This window comes from Salmo trutta, chromosome 18, assembly GCF_901001165.1.
Source record: "Salmo trutta chromosome 18, fSalTru1.1, whole genome shotgun sequence".
Lineage (NCBI taxonomy): Eukaryota > Metazoa > Chordata > Actinopteri > Salmoniformes > Salmonidae > Salmo > Salmo trutta.
In genome coordinates this window covers 19,176,974-19,195,879 of record NC_042974.1, presented here as the reverse complement: position 1 = coordinate 19,195,879, position 18,906 = coordinate 19,176,974, and the positions used below count along the sequence as shown (strand labels likewise).

Below are 18,906 nucleotides of genomic sequence, written 5' to 3'. Positions count from 1 at the left end.
ACTGCATTGTTGGGGTTAATGCAAGGAAGGCATTTCACTGTACTTGTGCATGTGACATTAAAACCTGAAACTCATCATGTTGACTCACTGTCCTGTGTGCATCTTAAGGTAAAGTTATAACAGGTTTATGTACCTCATGTCCAGCCCATTGAGGAAAAGGATGCGGTCGCCTGGTTTGAGACCACAGTCTTCAGCGGGGCTGTCTGAAGAAAGACAGAGGAATGAGAGTCAGAGAGACAGAGGAATGAGAGTCAGAGAGACAGGGGAATGAGAGTCAGAGAGACAGGGGAATGAGAGTCAGAGAGACAGGGGAATGAGAGTCAGAGAGACAGGGGAATGAGAGTCAGAGAGACAGGGGAATGAGAGTCAGAGAGACAGGGGAATGAGAGTCAGAGAGACAGGGGAATGAGAGTCAGAGAGACAGGGGAATGAGAGTCAGAGAGACAGGGGAATGAGAGTCAGAGAGACAGGGGGATGAGAGTCAGAGAGACAGGGGGATGAGAGTCAGAGAGACAGGGGGATGAGAGTCAGAGAGACAGGGGAATGAGAGTCAGAGAGATAGGGGGATGACAGTCAGAGAGACAGGGGGATGAGAGTCAGAAAGACAGGGGATGAGAGTCAGAGAGACAGGGGAATGAGAGTCAGAGAGACAGGGGAATGACAGTCAGAGAGACAGGGGGTGGACAGTCAGAGAGACAGGGGGATGAGAGCCAGAGAGACAGGGGGATGAGAGTCAGAGAGACAGGGGGATGAGAGTCAGAGAGACAGGGGGATGACAGTCAGAGAGACAGGGGATGAGAGTCAGAAAGAAGGGGGGATGAGAGTCAGAAAGAAGGGGGATGAGAGTCAGAGAGACAGGGGGAGGAGAGTCAGAGAGACAGGGGGATGAGAGTCAGAAAGAAGGGGGGATGAGAGTCAGAGAGACAGGGGGAGGAGAGTCAGAGAGACAGGGGGATGACAGTCAGAGAGACAGGGGGATGAGAGTCAGAAAGAAGGGGGGATGAGAGTCAGAAAGAAGGGGGGATGAGAGTCAGAAAGAAGGGGGGATGAGAGTCAGAGAGACAGGGGGAGGAGAGTCAGAGAGACAGGGGAATGAGAGTCAGAGAGACAGGGGGATGACAGTCAGAGAGACAGGGGGATGAGAGTCAGAGAGACAGGGGAATGAGAGTCAGAGAGACAGGGGGATGAGAGTCAGAGAGACAGGGGGATGAGAGTCAGAGAGACAGGGGGATGAGAGTCAGAGAGACAGGGGAATGAGAGTCAGAGAGATAGGGGGATGACAGTCAGAGAGACAGGGGGATGAGAGTCAGAAAGACAGGGGGATGAGAGTCAGAGAGACAGGGGAATGAGAGTCAGAGAGACAGGGGAATGACAGTCAGAGAGACAGGGGGTGGACAGTCAGAGAGACAGGGGGATGAGAGCCAGAGAGACAGGGGGATGAGAGTCAGAGAGACAGGGGGATGAGAGTCAGAGAGACAGGGGGATGACAGTCAGAGAGACAGGGGATGAGAGTCAGAAAGAAGGGGGGATGAGAGTCAGAAAGAAGGGGGATGAGAGTCAGAGAGACAGGGGGAGGAGAGTCAGAGAGACAGGGGGATGAGAGTCAGAAAGAAGGGGGGATGAGAGTCAGAGAGACAGGGGGAGGAGAGTCAGAGAGACAGGGGGATGACAGTCAGAGAGACAGGGGGATGAGAGTCAGAAAGAAGGGGGGATGAGAGTCAGAAAGAAGGGGGGATGAGAGTCAGAAAGAAGGGGGGATGAGAGTCAGAGAGACAGGGGGAGGAGAGTCAGAGAGACAGGGGAATGAGAGTCAGAGAGACAGGGGGATGACAGTCAGAGAGACAGGGGGATGAGAGTCAGAGAGACAGGGGAATGAGAGTCAGAGAGACAGGGGGATGAGAGTCAGAGAGACAGGGGGTGACAGTCAGAGAGACAGGGGAACGAGAGTCAGAGAGACAGGGGGATGACAGTCAGAGAGACAGGGGGATGAGAGTCAGAGAGACAGGGGGATGAGAGTCAGAAAGAAGGGGGGATGAGAGTCAGAAAGAAGGGGGGATGAGAGTCAGAGAGACAGGGGAACGAGAGTCAGAGAGACAGGGGGAATGACAGTCAGAGAGACAGGGGGATGACAGTCAGAGAGACAGGGGGATGAGAGTCAGAGAGACAGGGGGATGAGAGTCAGAGAGACAGGGGGATGAGAGTCAGAGAGACAGGGGGATGACAGTCAGAGAGACAGGGGGATGAGAGTCAGAGAGACAGGGCGATGAGTGTCAGAGAGACAGGGGGATGACAGTCAGAGAGACAGGGGGGTGACAGTCAGAGAGACAGGGGAACGAGAGTCAGAGAGACAGGGGGATGACAGTCAGAGAGACAGGGGGATGAGAGTCAGAGAGACAGGGGGATGAGAGTCAGAAAGAAGGGGGGATGAGAGTCAGAAAGAAGGGGGGATGAGAGTCAGAGAGACAGGGGAACGAGAGTCAGAGAGACAGGGGGAATGACAGTCAGAGAGACAGGGGGATGACAGTCAGAGAGACAGGGGGATGAGAGTCAGAGAGACAGGGCGATGAGTGTCAGAGAGACAGGGGGATGACAGTCAGAGAGACAGGGGGATGGGATTCAGAGAGACAGGGGATGAGAGTCAGAGAGACAGGGGATAAGAGTCAGAGAGACAGGGCGATGAGTGTCAGAGAGACAGGGGGATGAGAGTCAGAGAGACAGGGGGATGAGAGTCAGAGAGACAGGGGGATGACAGTCAGAGAGACAGGGGGATGGGAGTCAGAGAGACAGGGGATGAGAGTCAGAGAGACAGGGGATGAGAGTCAGAGAGACAGGGGGATGAGAGTCAGAGAGACAGGGGGATGAGAGTCAGAGAGAAGACACATAACCCATAATGATTGGCAAAACATAACATTTATATTAGCACCATTAATCAAATCAGTATGTGGTATTTGACTGCTGTTGTTTTTATGTACCATGTTTTGCCTGATGTATTGGGTTATGCTGGTATCCCTTTGGGAACCAATGAAGTATAATATTATCCATGTTTGTTAGGTGTACTGTACCACAGGGCCACGCAGGCTCTCTGACATGAGACAAGTGGGTTCTTATGGATGTGTGGATGCCTGCCTGTACATCCCGATCTCATCTCATCCACCCACAGCAGCAGTCCTCATAAGGCCTAGCCCACTGAGTCAGTGAGTAACTTACTTCTGGCCTCTGCTCAGATCTGGAGTGGGAGAACGGTGTCATCCCCACACACACACACTCAATCCTCCCCCCTCTTCAGCTCTGACAAAGAGGAGCATCCGGTAAACCCCCTATTATAACACTCTGGTACAACCTGAACTCTGCATGTAAAACTACAGCAGATCATCTCTCCATCACAGCAACATCCACATCAATCCATGTATTCATCCTCATCTCAATCTCTTTTAGAATCCCTGAACAGTCCCCTTATCGCCTCAGACAGCCCCTTAAACAAATAAAAAACAACAACAAAAGACTAACCTAACGTAGCAGGTGTAAAATAAATGCCTGAAACTAGATCCCCTACATACTGGTCTGAAACTAGATCCCCTACATACTGTCCTGAAACTAGATCCCCTACATACTGTCCTGAAACTAGATCCCCTACATACTGTCCTGAAACTAGATCCCCTACATACTGGTCTGAAACTAGATCCCCTACATACTGGTCTGAAACTAGATCCCCTACATACTGGTCTGAAACTAGATCCCCTACATACTGGTCTAAAACTAGATCCCCTACATACTGGTCTGAAACTAGATCCCCTACATACTGGTCTGAAACTAGATCCCCTACATACTGGTCTAAAACTAGATCCCCTACATACTGGTCTGAAACTAGATCCCCTACATACTGGTCTGAAACTAGATCCCCTACATACTGTCCTGAAACTAGATCCCCTACATACTGGTCTGAAACTAGATCCCCCAACATACCGGTCTGAAACTAGATCCCCTACATATTGGTCTGAAACTAGATCCCCTACATACTGGCCTGAAACTAGATCCCCTACATATTGGCCTGAAACTATATCCTCTACAGACTGGTCTGAAACTAGATCCCCTACATACTGGTCTGAAACTAGATCCCCAAAATACCGGTCTGAAACTAGATCCCCTGCATACTGGCTTGAAACTAGGTCCCCTACATACTGGCCGGAAACTAGATCCCCCCTACATACCGATCTGAAACTAGATCCCCTACATACCGGTCTGAAACTAGATCCCCTACATACTGGTCTCAAACTAGATCCACTACATACTGGTCTGAAACTAGATCCCCTACATACCGATCTGAAACTAGATCTCCTACATACTGGTCTGAAACTAGATTCTGTCATGACGTTGCCCTCTTTGGACACTGCGAGCACCATCCCCCTACCTCTGCACCATCTCCCTCTGTCTCCTACACCCAGGCTGCTGTGGTCAGAAGAGGTCGTAAATTCCTATGAGGAGATTCTCTCCTCATGGCCACAGTATAGAGACAGAGAGGGTTTCATAGAGAACAAAGGAGTTCTTCCACCCCACAGAACTGAAGAACCGAACGACATTTATGTTCTGGAGAAGGTATAAAAGATTGGTGAAGAATCCAGCTACAAACTGGTCCGTTTGGTACAATTTTGTGAAACTCATGAGAGACAATACCGCCACATTACCATAATCATGTTTATACAATAGCCTCAGCTATGAGACTTACATCTAAATGGTTGTATAAAATGAATGAATAAGGATGGAACTATTTGTGAAATTGTGTAATGTGATTTTGGACTGTTTAATGAAGGAAACTCCAATTCCCTTTGGAGTTTAACTAAATCAGAGGACCGCCCATGAGCACAGTTATGGTCTGGCGTCATGGGACAGGCCCTTTTCTGCTCTTCCGAATAAAACCCCCACCTGGGTTTTCTATCACCAGACCGAGCTTGCCTCAATTACGAGATGGCTAAAGGTTGGAGACCAGTTTACCTCGATAACGAGAGGGCCAAGGTTTGAGAGGAGACCAAGCTTTCCTCTTGCTGAACTTTTAACCATACCACGTGGTTAAACTCTTAGACTATCGATACCCACAGAATAAGAACAAGTCTTTGATATTAATTACTAGTCTGCAGCTAGGAATTTGGTATCATTGAACGCGAAGACCGACAACCGCCAAAACATCTATTCTATAATGACATGAATGAATGTCACTTCTAACCATGACAAAGAGAGAGAGAGCGGACAAACTCTTAAACAGAAACAAACTTTTCAACAGAGATCCCGTTGACACACTGAGCGTAAATATATATATTGATTGCAGTTATTCCCGAATGAGTGAGCGTTCATGTGCAAAGGATTAGCATTTCAATTGTTATAATTATCAACTCTGTAGTGTCTTCTCAGCTGACCCCACCCCCCTTTTGTCTAACAAGCCGCCATGCCGGTTTAGCCCACTAGGGCACATTCCCCTATGATTTCTTTGTAACCATATCTACTGTTTGTTATGCATTTCTGTGAATTACTTAGTTAGTAAATCAATTATTTTAATTCAATTGATGTATGGATGACTCATAGTGAAGACTGGGTTCGTGCAGAGGTAAAGAATAAAGAATATGTCATTAATCAGAAGACTAAGTGATCAGATATTCAAATATCTGAAAGTTATATTAGGAAAATTCTAACTTTGTAATCTGAATATTTTCCTTGGTGCCCCGACTTCCTAGTTAATCACAGTTACACAATTAATCAGTTTAATCCCGTAATAATAATTAGAGAGTTATTTGATAAATATGTATTCAGTTTTAATGATGCCAAAGACACGACAATTCCCTACATACTGGTCTTGACAAGAAGAAAAAAAGGGTGGGTCTCTTCTGCACTGTTCAACCAATCCAGTAAATGTGGAGGAGGAGTTAAGATGGAGTGTCGCCTTGTTAACGTCCAAAAGAGGAAGTCGCGTCACAGGCTCTCTTCCCATTTCCCCCAGGACAATACAGTGTTATACAACACAGTACATAGAGAAGTATAATCAGCAATGCGTCCTCACTTACCTGGGATGACAGAGTCGATGCAGACAGGGGCATGGCCTCTCAGGGTGAACCCAAAACTCTTCTTCCCTCTGTAAACCCTCACTGTCCTGGGGGGAGCACGGAGGCTGAGGAAACATTACAAAGTCTTTATTAGTTTCTGACAGATATTTGTATAAATTGTTGTAGTAGTAGAAGATATGCTTGTAACACTGTAGTTGTAATATTCAGGAACTACATTACTACCACTGTTGTGTAATGATGTTTAATCAATGGGCTGTCAACAGACTTCAACTGGATTTATGAAGTACCACTGGGTGTTTTATCAACGTGCTGTCAACAGCTTTCATCTGTATTTATGAAGTACCACTGGGCGTTTTGAATAGCGTTTTCAACAGTAACTAGCAATCAATTCATATTATTATGCCCACATCATCCTGTGTCTTATGTAACTTGAATCCAACCAAATATAAAACAATAAAACAATGTGAATGCGTAAAAAAGAAAAGTAGCTAGTGTGTCCAGTGGCATACCACATAACAGGTACAATTTCTAGCTCAGACAGAGATGTCTCTGTTCTCTGGCTCCCAGAAAGAACCATCAACGACTGGGATGGAGATATCACAGTTGCCATGGAAACTACTCAAGGCAACATGGTAAGATATAAACAGAGGTCCATAAAGCAGAACAGGAAGCAGAGAGGAAACCGGTAAAATCCATTATTTGATCATATTTATGCTTGTTATGTGATATTGAGAAAAATGATGAGAAAAATTCTAATGGGGTTTTAGAGTAATAATAATAATAATGGTAATAATAATAATAACACTGCACTGTTCTATACGCACAGAGGCACAGAGTAAGAGGGTAGGCTCAGCACTGCAAAGCACTGGATATAAGAGACCGTACAGTTAGAAAAGGTGAAGAAAACAGATATCTAACCTCTCTCCCCATCTAGCATTAGTACTTTCTATACATCAATACCATAACCCAAGAAACAGCACAGAAGAGGAGCTGAATACTGAAAACGTGATGTGGATGATCCAATGAACAATCAATCAAATAACCTATCATCACTAGAGAATTCAATAATGAATTTCACTTTTCCATACTAACAATAGTGTATCAATTAGTTCCACATAACACCAAAGGTGTCAATTGTTTGAGCCTGGCAGCAGGTCAGTGAGAGATCTCAACTGTACAAAGCAGGTTCATGTCTGTCCTACATGTGATGGAGGCTATGCTAATCAGAGGCACAGCTAATCTCCTATCTAATACCATGGGCAGTCTCTTACTGTTACTGTATATGAGCTGTCAAGGTGATTACACAGGACACATCCTAATGAGCAGCATTTTGGAATAACACTGGCCATGGGCAGCGGGAAGGAGTAGGGAGGGCTGGTGGTAAAACATGGACTGGAGTCTACCATAAAGTCTACCTGTAAAACTGGCATGGAGTGGAGTGACGATGTTAACCCTACATCCAACCTGGTCTCATTTAAACATTTTTTTATTTTTAAAGTAACCTTTATTTAACTAGGCAAGTCAGTTAAGAACAAATTCTTATTTACAATGACGGCCTAGGAACAGGGGGTTAACTGCCTTGTTCAGGGGCAGAACGACAGATTTTTACCTTGTCATAGCATTTTGTATTATTCTGTATGTAAATCCAAGACACTCCATTTAGTATGATATGTTACGTTTCGTATGGCATGTATTCATTTGTGGATGTCCATCACCCATTTCGTATGATATGTTACGAATTACAATTCATGTTATATGTTACGAATTTGCAAAATGTACAATATGTTACGAATTTTCAAAACATACTATATGTTACGAACTTGCAAAACGCAACAAAACGTTAGCTAGCTGGCTAATGTTAGCTAGGCTAGAGGTTAGGGTTAGGGGTTAGGGTTAAGGTTAGGGTTAAGTTTAGGAGTTAGGTTAAAGGGTATGGTTAAGGTTAGCTAAAAGGGTTAAGGTTAGGGTTAGAGTTAGGGGAAGTGTTAGCTAAAAGGGTTAGGGATAGGGGAAGGGTTAGCTAACATACTAAGTAGTTGCAAAGTACCTAAAAAGTTGTAAGAAGTTGAACAATTGCTAATTAGCTAAAATGCTAAAGTTGTCTGTGATGAGATTTGAACTCGCGCTAGACGTTTGTGTTATACATCAACTCATCCACCCTGACCAACCACCGTACTTTTGTTTTTTGCTAGTCTTATGTTACAATACCAAACGTAACATATCAAACTAATTTGAGTGTCAACGATTTACATTTACTATGTTACGTCTAGTCAATGAGACCAGGCTGCTACAGCAGATAAACTGAGCTACGGTATGGCTTAGAGCTGAGCATACTGTATGTACTTGTATTTGTATTTATTATGGATCTCCATTAGCAATTCTTCCTGGGGTCCGGCAAAATTAAGGCAGTTATACAATTTTAAAAACATTACAAGACATGCATAACAGATTTCACAACACAGTAAGTGTGTGTCCTCAGGTCCCTACTCCACTACCACATATCTACAACACAAAATCCATAGTGCTTTATTATGGACAGACTGCTCCCCATCTTAGCTACTGTTGTAGCAATATGTTTTGACCATGATAGTTTACAATCCAGGGTTACTCCAAGCAGTTTAGTCACCTCAACTTGCTCAATTTCCACATTAATTATTACAAGATTTAGTTGAGGTTTAGGGTTTAGTCAATGATTTGTCCCAAATACAATGCTTGTAGTTTTAGAAATATTTAGGACTAACTAATTCCTTGCCACCCATTCTGAAATGAACTGCAGCTCTTTGTTAAGTGTTGCAGTCATTTCAGTCTGTAGTAGCTGACATGTATAGTGTTGAGTCATCCACATACATAGACACACTGGCTTTACTCAAAGCCAGTGGCATGTCGTTAGTAAAGATAGAAAAAAGTATGGGGCCTAGACAGCAGCCCTGGGGAATTCCTGATTCTACCTGGATTATGTTGGAGAGGCTTCCATTAAAGAACACCCTCTGTGTTCTGTTAGACAGGTAACTCTTTATCCATAATATAGCAGGGGATGTAAAGCAATAACACACACACTACCGGTGAAAAGTTTTAGAACACCTACACATTTTTTTGTTTACCTTTATTTAACTAGGCAAGTCAGTTAAGAACAAATTCTTATTTACAATGACGGCCTACCCTGGCCAAACCCGGACGACGCCAAACCTGGCCAATTGTGCGCCGCCCTATGGGACTTCCAATCATGGCCAGATGTGATACAGCCTGGATTTGAACCAGGTTACTGTAGTGACGCCTCTTGCACTGAGATGCAGTGCCTTAGACTGCTGTGCCACTCTGGAGCCCCATTCAAGGGTTTTTGTTTATTTTTACTATTTTCTACATTGTAGAATAATAGTGAAGACATCAAAACTATGAAATAACACATATGGAATCATGTAGTAACCAAAAAAGTGTTGAACAAATCAACATTTATTTTATATTTGAGATTCTTCAAATAGCCACCCTTTGCCTTGATGACAGCTTTGCACACTCTTGGCATTCTCTCAACCAGCTTCACCTGGAATGCTTTCCCAACAGTCTTGAAGGAGTTACCACATATGCTGAGCACTTGTTGGCTGCTTTTCCTTCACTCTGCGGTCTGACTCATCCCAAACCATCTCAATTTGGTTGAGGTCGGGGGATTTTTATTTTTTTAACCTTTATTTAACCAGGAAGGGCTCATTGAGATTTAAAATCTCTTTTTCAAGAGCGTCCTGGCCAAGATAGGCAGCGCCAAGTCATTACAAAAATTACAGACAAACAACATGAAAAACTACAAGTAATCTAGTAAAAACCATAGAATTAACAAAGAATATAACAAAATCAAAAACAGCAAATTAAAAACATTGACATGTCAGGGAATCAGTCTCAAGATCATTCATCAGTGATTTAAAAATACCAATCGGGACAAGTTCTTCCAGTTTAAAAGTATTTTGTAAGGCATTCCAAGACGATGGCGCAGAGTACATAAAAGCCCTTTTACCAAATTCAGTTCGGACATTTGGAACAGTTAGCAAGATAAAGTCCCACAAACGAAGAGAGTACCCACCACATTTCTGAACAATAAAAATGCCCAAATAAAAAGGTAGTAAACCCAAAATGGCTCTGTAAATAAAAGTATACCAGTGACTGAGCCTACGAGTGACTAGAGAAGGCCAGCCAACCCTGGTATACAAAGTGCAGTGGTGCCTAAGGGTTTTGCAATTTAAAATAAATCTCAAAGTGCCATGGTAAAGGGTGTCAATTGATCTCAAACACTGAGCGGAAGCATTCATATATAAAATATCCCCATAGTCTAGTAAATGCATAAATGTAGCTGATACTAGCCTCCTTCTGGCTTCAAAAGAAAAACAAGCCTTATTCCTAAAATAAAATCCTAATTTCAGCTTCAATTTTTTTGTAAGTTGTTGAATATGCATTTTAAAAGAGAGGCCATCATCAATCAAAATGCCAAGATATTTACATGAGGTTACAACCTCAATCTCCTTGCCCTGACAGGTAGTAATAGGTGAAAGGTTCAGAGGTATATTTCTTGCTTTAGAAAACACCAGTAGTTTAGTTTTGTCAGTATTGAGGATAAGCTTCAATTGAGACAAGGTATGTTGAACAGTATTAAAAGCAGTTTGCAAGTTTTGGAAAGCTTTTGTAAGAGATGAAGCACAACAGTAAATAACAGTATCATCAGCATAAAAATGAAGTTGTGCATTTTGGACATCTTTGTCTAAATTATTTATATAAATAGTGAATAAGAGAGGACCAAGTACAGAGCCTTTGGGCACACCATTTAAGACAGACAATTTAACAGACCTAAGCCCATCAAATTGAGTGCACTGAGTTCTATCAGACAGATAGTTAACAAACCATGCAACTGCATGCTCTGAAAGACCTACACTCGACAATCTCTGCCTTAGTATAGCATGATCAACTGTATCAAAAGCCTTAGAGAGATCAATAAAAAGTGAGACACAATGCTGTTTTTTGTCAAGAGCTTCAGTGATATCATTTAAAACCTTCGTGGCTGCTGTAATTGGCCTATGCTTCTTCCTGAAACCCGATTGGTACATTGATAAAATAGAGTTAGTAAATAAAAACTCTTTTAGCTGTTCACTCACAAGGGTTTCAAGTATTTTCACCAGGGGTGACAGCTTTGAGATTGGCCTATAATTATTTAAAAGAGTTGGATCTCCCCCTTTTAAAAGTGGCAGGACAAATGCTGATTTCCAGATCTTTGGAATTTCATTACATTCCAGGGTTAGATTAAACAGATATGCAAGTGGTTCAGCTATGAAATCAGCTGCCAGATTTAAAAAGCAGGTAGAGGCCAGGTCATCTGATGCAGCACTCCAACACTCTCCTTCTTGGTAAAATAGCCCTTACACAGCCTGGAGGTATGTTAGGTCATTGTCCTGTTGAAAAACAAATGATATTCCCACTAAGCCCAAACCAGATGGGATGGCGTATCGCTGCAGAATGCTGTGGTAGCCATGCTAGTTAAGTGTGCCTTGAATTCTAAATAAATCACTGACAGTGTCACCAGCAAAGCACCCCCACACCATAACACCTCCTCCTCCATGCTTTACGGTGGGAAATACACTTGCAGAGATCATCCGTTCAACCACACCGCGCCTCACAAAGACACGGCGATGGAACAAAAAATCTCCAATTTGGACTCCAGATCAAAGGTGTAACGATGTGCGCTGAGAGTCGGGAAGCAAGTACAGGAGTGAGTGTTTTAATAAATAAATGCAACATAATACAAAACAAGAGACACAAACAATGCACAGACATGAAACTGAAACAGAAACAATAATGCCTGGGGAAGGAACCAAAGGGAGTGACATGTATATGGAAGGTAATCAGGGAAGTGATGCTGTCCAGGTGAGTCTGATGATGCGCAGGTGCGCGTAACAATGGTGACAGGTGTACGCCATAATGAGCAGCCTGGTGACCTAGAGGCCAGAGAGGGAGAACACGTGACAAAATGACACATTTCCACCAGTCTAATGTCCATTGCTCATGTTTCTTGGCCTAAGCAAGTCGCTTCTTGTTATTGGTGTCCTTTAGTAGTGGTTTCTTTGCAGCAATTCGACCATGAAGGCCTGATTCACACAGTCTCCTCTGAACAGTTGATGTAGAGATGTGTCTGCTACTTGAACTCTGTAAAGCATTTATTTGCGCTTACATTTCTGAGGCTGGTGACTATAATGAACTTATCCTCTGCAGCAGAGGTAACTCTGGGTCTTCCTTTCCTGTGGCGGTCCTCATGAGAGCCAGTTTCATCATAGCGCTTGATGGGTTTTGTGACTACACTTGAAGAAACTTTCAACGTTTTTGAAATGTTCTATATTGACTGACCTTCATGTCTTAAAGTAATGATGGACTGTCATTTCCCTTTGCTTATTTGAGCTGTTCTTGCCATAATATGGACTTGGTATTTTACCAAATAGGGCTGTATAGGAGTGGCAATATCTTCCACGATTATCCTCTGTGATTTTCCATTCAAGTTGTCAGACCCCAGTGGCTTGGCATTGTTGACGGACAACAACAATTCTTTCACCTCTTCCACACTCACTTTACAGAACTCTAAATTACAATGCTTGTCTTTCATAATTTGGTCAGGTATACTTGGATGTGAAGTGTCAGTGTTTGTTTCTGGCATGTCATGCCTAAGTTAGCTAATCTTGCCAATGAAAAAATCATTAAAGTAGTTTGCAATATCAATCGGTTTTGTGATGAATGAGCTATCTGATTCAATGAATGATTAAGCTGAGTTTGCCTATTTTACCAACATTTTATTTAAGATGCTCCAAAGCTTTTTACTATCATTCTTTATGTCATTTGTCTTTGTTTCATAGTGTAGATTCTTCTTCTTTTTATTCAGTTTCGTCACATGATTTCTCAATTTGCAATACGTTTGCCAATCGGTTGTGCAGCCAGATGTACTTGCCATTCCTTTTGCCTCATCCCTCTCAACAACACCATTTTTCAATTCCTCATAAATCTACAGGGATTTTACAGTCATTTTCTAATGTGTGCATGCTTACTAGTAACTGGGATAAGCAATTTCAGTGCAGCGTCTGTTTGCTCCTCATTACACACCACTAGCCAACAAACATTCTTTACATCAACAACATAGGAATCATTAGAAAACGTATTGTATGACCTCTTATACTCTATATTAGGTCCAGCCTTTGGAACTTTCGTTTTCTTAGTAATGGCTACTATATTGTGATCCCTACATCCAGTGGATCTGGATACTGCTTTCAAGCACATTTCTGCAGCATTAGTAACTGCCCTGGTAGTTACTATTTGTAACTACCTTGGTAGGTTGACTGGTAACCTGAACCAGGCTGCAGGCACTGGTTACAGTTTGAAGCCTCAGCTTGATGAAAGCCAGTCAATGTTTAAATCACCAGAAAATATGCCTCTCTGTTGAAATCACATACACCATCAAACATTTCACACGTTATCCAGATACTGACTGTTAGCACTTGGTGGTCTACAGCAGCTTCCCACAAGAATGGGCTTTAGGTTAGGCAGATGAACCTGTAGCCATATTACTTCAACAGTATTTAACATGAGAAGCTTTACAGGAATGTGGTTCTGTCTTTTCGGTAGATGTTATAACCATGTATTGCTATCTCTGTATCATCAAAGGTATTATCTAAGTGAATTTCAGAGATAGTCAGAATATGAATGTCATCTTTTACTAGCAAGTTATTCATGTCATGAACCTTGTTTCTTAAACAACAAGTGTTAACGTGGGCTATGTTGAACACTTTTCTGGGATGCTTGCTTGTTTTCATTGCTTTACTGGGAAGCTTAGCCAAAGTAGATATTCTCATGTTATTTATGTTAGTACAGGGTGAGCTGCACACAGTGGACTTCCTACTAGGGCACACTGCCTAAGTGCTATCAGCGTGAATCTGGTTCATAGGTACATGATTGCTGCATACAATAGCTGTAGGATCAGCAGAGGCATTCAGGGCAGTTAGAGGGACATAAATTAGGTCATTACGTTGTGTCTACAAATGCCCCTGGTATAATGTACATTTGCTAAAACCTTATGACAACTCAGCGATACAATGGTAGGGATTAACTGAGCTGGGCTTGGGCCATTGATAAGTCATTGTCTCAACGCAGCCTCATAATGTTGTGAGAGGATCCAGGAACCCAAATGATTTGGGTGGATCCCATCCTCCTTATAAAATGTGTTTTGTTTTCAAAAGTTATCAAAACTGGCAACAAACGTTACACCCATTGAGCTGCAATAATCATGTAGCCAGTTGTGAATAGAAAGAATCCTGCTTAAGCGTTCAATGCCACGATTCAGAGAGGGCACAGGGCCAGATATGATGTCTCTTTAACTAGTGTCTAGCAGAGAGTCAATCAGCTCTTTAAAATCCAGTTTCAACTGTTCAGAGCTGCCCTTCATAATGTCATTAAAACCCACATGGACTACGATAGAATTGATTTCCATGTCCTGACATACCACATTCAAGAGCAGCTTAGTAATGTAATTTACTCAAGCTCAGGGATAGGACATTGTTTTTGCACCAGGAACAGTCACATTTCTCACCATGGAGCTGCCTAAAATCACTGCTGGCGAGAAGGACAAGGAAATCCGCCCCTCCCACGCTTCACAAGATTCGGGGAACCCTTTAAGGACAGGCGAGAGGCAGGATAACTTCAGCACGTAACTCCCGGTGCCTGGTGCAGGCCTCCGACAGATGGCGAATCCTGCTAGATCCAGAGCAGAGACGGAAGGTTGCCAACATCGAATTCAAAATCATAGGGGAAGGAGTAGGAGTAGGCACAGCGGCCACAGACACAGGTACCCCCAGTGACGAAGGTGCAGGAAGAACTGGCTCCAGACACAGGTACCCCCAGCGACGAAGGTGCAGGAAGAACTGGCTCCAGACACAGGTACCCTGTGACGTAGAAGTCCGTCACTGGCCGCGGGCAGCATTTGGTACTTTAACGCACACACATTCATTACTCCTCCCTGCTCCATTATCAGACAAGTTAACAATGTGGGTCGACACACAAGTTAACTTCTCTATCTTAGTACATACATTTCACACTTACGTCAGTAACCGGTTAGGGTATAAAGAAATAAACAGACAAGTGTTCATATTTAATATAAGCAATATTTATTATACTTAGATGTTATGGATGAGCGCATTGTTTGTTCTGTTCCTCTCTCTCTCCATCGCTGTAGCTTCGGGGTATGCTGGATAAGGACCCGAGCTAAGGGAATTGGGCTTACTTTGTAGTGCCTGTCCGGAATGGCTCATTAATGTAAATGGGCATATTGGAAGACACTGTCAGTAGTGATGTCATTTTGTAAATGTTTTATTGTGATGTTGTTTCATAAAGTGTTGCAATGTATATATTTTGGTATGTGTAGATAAATGGAAACTGTAGGTTGAATAGGTAATTGCTTAATTAATTAGTGTTAATTGTTCTGAGGGGAGGGGCTACCCCTACAAAAGGAGCCTCTCTTTCAGTTCATTGAGAGGCATTTTGGATTGAGCTGTGGGTGGGGCAGCTTTGTTTTTAAGCTGTCCCATAAGGTATACGTTTGATGGCAGTACTGTTGTTTTTGTTCCGGAATCACTATGTAAATAAACACCTTTGCACAGAAGAACTTTTGCGGCTCCGCCATCTTTTTATTTTTTATAGAGGTTAGGTTTTCCAGTTTAGCCTTCTGGCCTACTCTACGTGACATATGGTGGCAGCAGTGGGATGGCGCACCGCAAATCAGTGAATTCCAACAAGAGAGGTAAAGGAATGCGTTCTCAGCAGCAGCATCAACTGTCATAAAAGGTAATTGAAGTTAAAACGGGGTGGAATACCATGGAATCTTCTGGTGAAGAGGTTAATTATGAGAAACTAGGAGCCCGACCAAGGGGCCAAACACAACCAGAACTGTTTGAGCTACTGGTTGAACCAGCAGATACAGCCATAAGAGACCAGCTGACTGGAGGAGCAGTTGGGGGACCAGAACCACACCCAACCATGGTAGCCCTTTTCCAGCAACTTTTCACCTGCCTTGAGAAGAGGGACGAAGACCTCAAGCAGGAGTTTCGGGTCCTACGCCAATCTATCCTCACAGCTCCTCACCAAGCGGAACTCGTCAGTGAGAGCCCAAGATTGGGTCTGCCAACACCAGGACGACAAAGGCTTGACGCAGCAGGGACTTCAACTCCACAGCAGGATCCCCAAGCAGTAATGAGGCCAGCCCCAGCACCAGGAGACCAGTCCAGCAGTGTTAACGTTCATCTTCCAGCATTCCTGAGGAAGGAGCCAAAGATGCCCTCATACCAGCAGGGGGAGGACATTGAAAACTACTTGCTGAGGTTTGAGCGAATGGCCAAGACGTGGCAGTGGCCGGAGGCAGAGTGGGCCTGCAGGCTTGTCCCATTGCTCACGGGCAAGGCCTTAGAGGCTTACACGGCAATGGATGAGGGGCTGTCCAACGTCTACAAGGGCTTGAAGGAAGCGCTGCTGGTGAAGTTTGACATCTCCCCGGAGACCTACCGTCAACGCTTTAGAGCTGCATCGACGCCATCGGGTTTGTCGCCGACAGAGACGTACCACCGCCTCAAGGGTCTCTACCGACGATGGGTTCGACCGGAGGAGAAGACACAGGACGAGATCGGTGAGGCCATCATCCTCGAGCAACTTCTACAAGTTCTACCACACGACATTCGAACCTGGGTTCGAGAGCATGAGCCCAAGGACGGGCTTATGGCGGCCAAGCTTGCGCTGCAGTACCTTAATGCACGTAAAGGGGGCCCACCACGACCTGCAGCACCCGCTCCAAGGAGTCTCAGAGATACAAGGGACACCCGAGATGGAGGTAACTCTGGGGGTTATGTGTCTGGGAGGAGGGAGGTAAGGGATCATGCAGTTCGCTCTGATGGGAGGGGTCTGACCTGTTTTTACTGCCGACAGCAGGGGCACAAGGCTTCAATGTGTCCGCTACGTAAATCCAAGCTCTCAGGTTACTGTTATGTGCCCAGAGAGGGGGATGGTGTTCAGAATAGACAGACTGGGGAAGGGTCAGTCTTGGTACCTGTAAAAGTGAATGGTAAAAGCCTTACTGCAATGATTGACACCGGCAGTTCCCTGTCGTTGATCAGAAAATGTAATGTACCTGTTAATGACATTGATTACGGTCACCAGACACTGATCCAATGTGTCCATGGTGACCAGTCACAGCAGCCCACAGCTGAACTCACAGTGGAGATTCAGGGTCAGAAATACCTCCTCAAAGTTGGGGTAATGGAGAAGCTACCTTTTGAGATGATTTTGGGGAGGGATGTGCCTGTTCTCTCTGATCTGTTGGGAAGTGTGGGGGGTCAGCTATATGAGCAGTCAGTTTGCCAGTCTGATGTTCAGGTGTCATGTTCAGTTGTCACTCGTGCCCAGGCCAAAGCTGGTTTACAACCTCTGCCTGACTTATGTGATAGTCTGTGTGAGGGGGGAACCAAAGGGCCCAGAAAGTCACGCCGCCAGCGGCGTCTTGAGAAGTATGTGGGAACCCCTGTACCTGTTGCTGATGTGTCTGGGTTAGAAGTGCAATGGGAAGTTCCACAAAATTTTGCTACACTGCAGAAGTCTGATGCAACCTTGAAAGGTTTATTTGATAAGGCCTTAGCTGGGGACAGCCAATCTTCATGTGGGGGAATATACACAGTAGACAACCACATACTCTACCTTGGGTCAGAAGCAGATAGCAGGAAGTTAGTGGTGCCATCTACATGTAGACCACTTGTTCTCAACCTTGCACATACAGTTCCATGGGCAGGCCATCTAGGGCAACATAAGACCTATCTTAGGCTAGGCTCCCGTTTCTTTTGGCCCTCCATGTATACTGATGTACAAACATACTGCAAAACATGCCCCACGTGCCAGAAAACCAGTGCTGTCCGTAGGTCTGACCGGGCTCCTCTATGTTCACTGCCAGTTATCTCTACCCCATTCAAGAGAATTGCAATGGACATTGTTGGACCATTGGAGAAGAGTAGTGCAGGTTACCAGTATATATTGGTGATCTGTGACTATGCCACCCGGTTCCCAGAAGCCTTCCCACTCCGTTCCATAACCACTCCAAAAATAATCAGTGCTCTTGTTCAGCTCTTTTCTCGTGTAGGAATCCCAGATGAAATCCTGACGGACCAAGGCACAAACTTCACTTAACGACTGATGGTTCAACTCCACCGACAGCTGGGCATTAAAGGCTTGAGGACCACTCCCTACCATCCCCAAACGGATGGGCTCGTAGAGAGATTCAATCAAACGCTCAAGAACATGCTGAGGAAGTTTGTGGCTGACACTGGTAAAGACTGGAATAAGTGGTTACCCTTTCTGCTTTTTGCTTACAGGGAGGTGCCTCAGGCATCGACAGGTTTCTCGCCATTCGAACTCCTCTATGGATGGCCAGTGCAGGGACCACTGGACCTGCTGAAGAAGTGCTGGGAAGGTTCCCCAGTAGCTACCTCAGGACAGGGGATTGTCCAGTACGTTCTCCAGATGCGAGACAGGCTGGAGCGGTACCGAGAGGAAGCTAGGGCAAACCTTCAGCAAGCCCAGAAGGCCCAGAAGCGAGGTTATGACCAGCACGCTCGCCACAGAGAGTTTAAGCAAGGACAGAAAGTCCTGCTCCTCCTTCCCTCGTCTACCAGCAAGCTCCTTGCGCAGTGGCAAGGGCCGTACCTAATCGGGAGGAAGATGGGTCCGGTGACCTACGAGGTGCTGCACCCGGACAAGGGTAAGGAGAAGCAAACCTACCATGTGAACCTCCTCAAGGCATGGGAGGAGAAAGAGG

At 44.5% G+C, this 18,906-nt stretch overlaps 1 protein-coding gene across 6 annotated transcripts in view; it reads right to left on the bottom strand.

Moving 5' to 3' along the window:
• The window catches only part of LOC115152945 (delphilin), a 54,562-nt gene that overhangs the window by 13,346 nt on the left and 22,310 nt on the right, over positions 1-18,906 (bottom strand). For all 6 annotated transcript variants that reach the window (XM_029697881.1, XM_029697882.1, XM_029697883.1 and 3 more), the window contains 2 exons: positions 6,051-6,154; positions 134-203 (listed from right to left, as the gene is read on the bottom strand). In XM_029697881.1, the coding sequence (XP_029553741.1) occupies positions 134-203; positions 6,051-6,154 (174 nt within the window). The remainder of the gene's footprint in view (positions 1-133; positions 204-6,050; positions 6,155-18,906) is intronic.